At 41.8% G+C, this 3790-nt stretch overlaps 1 protein-coding gene across 1 annotated transcript; it reads left to right on the forward strand.

The window, feature by feature from the left end:
• The first annotated feature begins 237 nt into the window (after positions 1 to 237).
• adra2c (adrenoceptor alpha 2C) lies at positions 238 to 3165 on the forward strand. Its single transcript, XM_077246565.1, has one exon. It carries the CDS (start codon positions 679 to 681, stop codon positions 1975 to 1977), a length of 1299 nt encoding a protein of 432 aa, XP_077102680.1. The 5' UTR covers positions 238 to 678; the 3' UTR covers positions 1978 to 3165.
• The last annotated feature ends 625 nt before the right edge of the window (positions 3166 to 3790 follow it).

The raw sequence follows: 3790 nt of genomic DNA on the forward strand, positions 1-3790 counted from the left end.
CTTTCCCAGCCCTGAACATGTTATCCTGGCAACGCCTAGTACTCTAAAGTAAAATGCATTTATTTTTTCGTACTTACAGTAGGCTACCTAACAAAAAAATACTGTTCCTTTGTTTGTTTGCCCCTGCTATTTAGGTCTGAGACACGTAAAGATAAACCGCTGAAGCAGAAATGCATGAAAACGCGCTAATGTCTGATATAAAATGTCCAGTTTAACATACAAAATGACGCTAAACGGTGTTCGGGTAGTTCAGCAGTCGGTTCTCCTCTCCGTCCGACTCTCTCCAGGGGCGGGGCAGCGCTCCATCAGTTTAATGTTGTCAGCACGTGGATAGTTGAGTCCCGGGCTCACAGAGCAGACCGCGCGGTGTTTCGCTCGGGTGGAGAGAGCGCGAGGATGCTGAGAGAGATGCCCGTGAAAGGACGAATGTGAGCACGGATGTAAGAGACGGTGATGGTTACTTCAAACTCACCACGGGATGGGTCTTTTTTTCAAAGCCGCAACCAAATGAGCCGTAGGAGGAATTGTGTGGAAAAGAAAAAGACGCGAACGGGATTATAATAAGAATACAAGGTAAGAAAAAAAAGGAGAGGAACCTGCAACTAACTTACAAACAGAATATTCGCGAAGACGCTCGTGGACGATTGATTGGACAGCAGAGTTTTTTTCTGATTCAATATGCATAACTTAAGCTTTACGAGCGAAGTGGACAATTACATTGACATTGGTTTTACATCCTCTGGGAATTCTACAAGTCGCTATTCTGCGACCACCATTATAGGGCTCGCGGGGCTGGTGAGCTTCCTCATCTTGTTTACAATTGTGGGGAATGTGCTGGTCGTTATCGCTGTATTAACGAGCAGAGCGCTCAAGCCTCCACAAAACCTTTTCCTTGTGTCTCTAGCCAGTGCGGACATTCTGGTGGCCACACTGATAATCCCCTTCTCTCTGGCCAATGAATTAATGGGCTACTGGTTTTTTGGGAAAGTTTGGTGTGATATCTATCTAGCACTAGATGTTCTTTTCTGCACATCTTCTATTGTTCACCTGTGTGCCATAAGTCTGGACAGGTACTGGTCTGTAACACAGGCGGTCGAGTACAACTTAAAGCGGACGCCACGCAGGGTAAAGGGCATGATTGTGGTGGTATGGTTGATCTCGGCTGTAATCTCCTTCCCACCGCTCATCTCCATGGACCGGAATAAAGATGTTGACAAGAACGAACCGCAATGCCAGCTGAACGACCACACATGGTACATCTTGTACTCCAGCATCGGGTCATTCTTTGCCCCGTGTGTCATCATGATCCTTGTTTATATCCGAATCTACCAGGTGGCTAAGACGAGAACCCGAAATATGTCGGAAAAGCGCCGCGATCCGGATGGCGCGCCAGGAACGCCACGGCTGGAGAATGGCTTGAGCCGTGAAGATTCCAGGCGAGAAAACGGGCACTGTCCCTCGCCGCCGACAGGGGAACGCAAAACAGGCGAGGATGACCCAGATGCCGATCTGGATGACAGTAGCTCATCTGATGAGAAGGCCAAACGGGTGCAAAACGAGACGGGGCCCTCACGAAAAGACCGTCGATCCAGCCGCAAGAACAGCTCCAGCTCCAAGCACTCCAGCCGAAAGTCCCGAGCCAGCAGCAAGTCCCTGGACCTTTTCTCCTCCCGCAGAAAAAGGAGGAACACCATTTCGAGGAAAAAAATTTCCCAGGCACGAGAGAAGCGGTTCACCTTCGTGCTGGCCGTGGTCATGGGGGTGTTCGTGGTCTGCTGGTTTCCGTTCTTCTTCAGCTACAGCCTGTATGGGATCTGCAGGGAGCCCTGCGCCATCCCTGACACCCTTTTCAAGTTTTTCTTCTGGATCGGTTACTGCAACAGCTCCCTCAACCCCGTCATCTACACAATTTTCAACCAGGACTTCCGGCGAGCTTTTCAGAAGATCCTGTGCAAAACCTGGAAAAGATCTTTTTAATGAACATTGGCAGCTAGTTTGCAGTATCCGGTGCCATTTACAGGTGGTTGACAAGAAAGACGTTTTCAAAAATACCACTCTCTTTGCATTGATAATCTGTACACGACAATGACATTGATATTTTTTGCAGATTCGTTGTGTAATGCTCTCCTTGCATCTGTGAGCTCCTGAATTGGGCAGCACTGTACTGCATTAGAGGAAACAGGCTTATCTTTATTATGGCTGCAGGCACTTTGAAGTTATCAAGAGATATTTTTTTTATGATGAGTATGCACATGTGGCTTGTGTCATTGTGACTAGAGAGCTATGTAACATGAAATGTGGTCTCCTTTTATATGGTGACAAAAAAAAGACAAGACAAGTAAATTTCCAGAAAGTGTGCGGTTTCTTTCTAGCTGAGAGTGACAAAACGGACACAGTTGGTTAGGGAGTATGAGAAGGTTGTCATCGGATGACAGATGGAAGGAGAGAGTTGCCCTGATGTGGTTGAGTATTGCGAGGTTCCTCCTGAGGGTGTAAAGTCCTGACTGAACAGAGCTCTATTACAAACTGTTCTTAACTGTCCTTCAGTGAAACGAATCATTGCATTGCTGCTCTTTAACATGCCATAAAAAGTATACAGAAGAGCCATTTACTGGACTAGCCTTTTCAATGATGATAACATTTATTTATCGACAGGATTTATTTATAGATTATAAACTATTTAAGCTTTGTGGCTATGCTTGTACAATGTCTCCCATTTGTTCAAAATATCATAGTGATAAAATGCAAAGTATGATATATGAGGCTGTTGTAAATTTATAAAAGCAAAACAGCCTCTTTTTTGTGGTTGTTTTTGTATATTATGAAACATCTGTCTTTATGGATGTTGGGCTTCTCTCCTTTTCTATTCCATATACTTGTGATATCTTCAAAATGACTGACAGGTCACTACAAGCACAGCTGATGATCAAACAAAAGTGAACAAATAAATGGATTGTAATTCTCTTTTTGTGATCATTGTGATCAATTCACTGTGATCAGAGCATACGCTTTATAATTCACTCTTCGTGTCTCTAAAGTGGGCTTATCATAATTGGAAATGGCTGTGATTAAACATTGTGTGAGGTTTTGCCATTTTGCAGGTCCAATATTCCATTCAGCTCAGAACAGAAAAAATAAATAAAATTAGAATCTGAACTAATTGAATAATTGTCCTAGACTGTTTGCAACAGTTGAAATGATGTTCATATTTCTGCTTCAACGTGACTCTGATGCCTATGCAGAGCTGCACAGTATTGTTAGCTCAACATTGTGGTGCGACACTGTTACTGACTGAAGAAAAATAAACTATGCAACATGTGGTAGAGGAAAATCTTTAAACCCAACATCTCACTTTCAGAAGGAATAAGAAATTCTCATAGTACATCATTTGATTCAATCATTGTAACACTTTACAATAAGGTCCATTAGTTAACATTAGTTAATGTATTAACCCTGAGCAATACATTTGTTACTGTATTTGTTAATCTTTGTTAATGTTAGTTAATCAAAATAAAGCTGTTCATTGTTTGTTAATGTTAGTTCACAGCCCATTAACTAATGTTAACAAGATTTTAATAAGGTATTAGTAAATATTGAAATTAACATTTACAAAGATTAATATATGCTGTATAAGTGCAGTTCATTATTAGTTCATGCTAACTAATGTAGTTAACTAATGTTAACTAATTAACCTTATTGTAAAGTGTTACCGTAGTTATACATCTGTATACCAAGATTATTGGTATAATCTTTAATATTTTAAAATGTAATATTTAGTTTCTTTTAAATA

Source organism: Siphateles boraxobius, unplaced genomic scaffold (genome assembly GCF_051911475.1).
Source record: "Siphateles boraxobius isolate OS27281-9 unplaced genomic scaffold, OSU_SipBor_1 29, whole genome shotgun sequence".
Taxonomy (NCBI): Eukaryota; Metazoa; Chordata; class Actinopteri; order Cypriniformes; family Leuciscidae; genus Siphateles; species Siphateles boraxobius.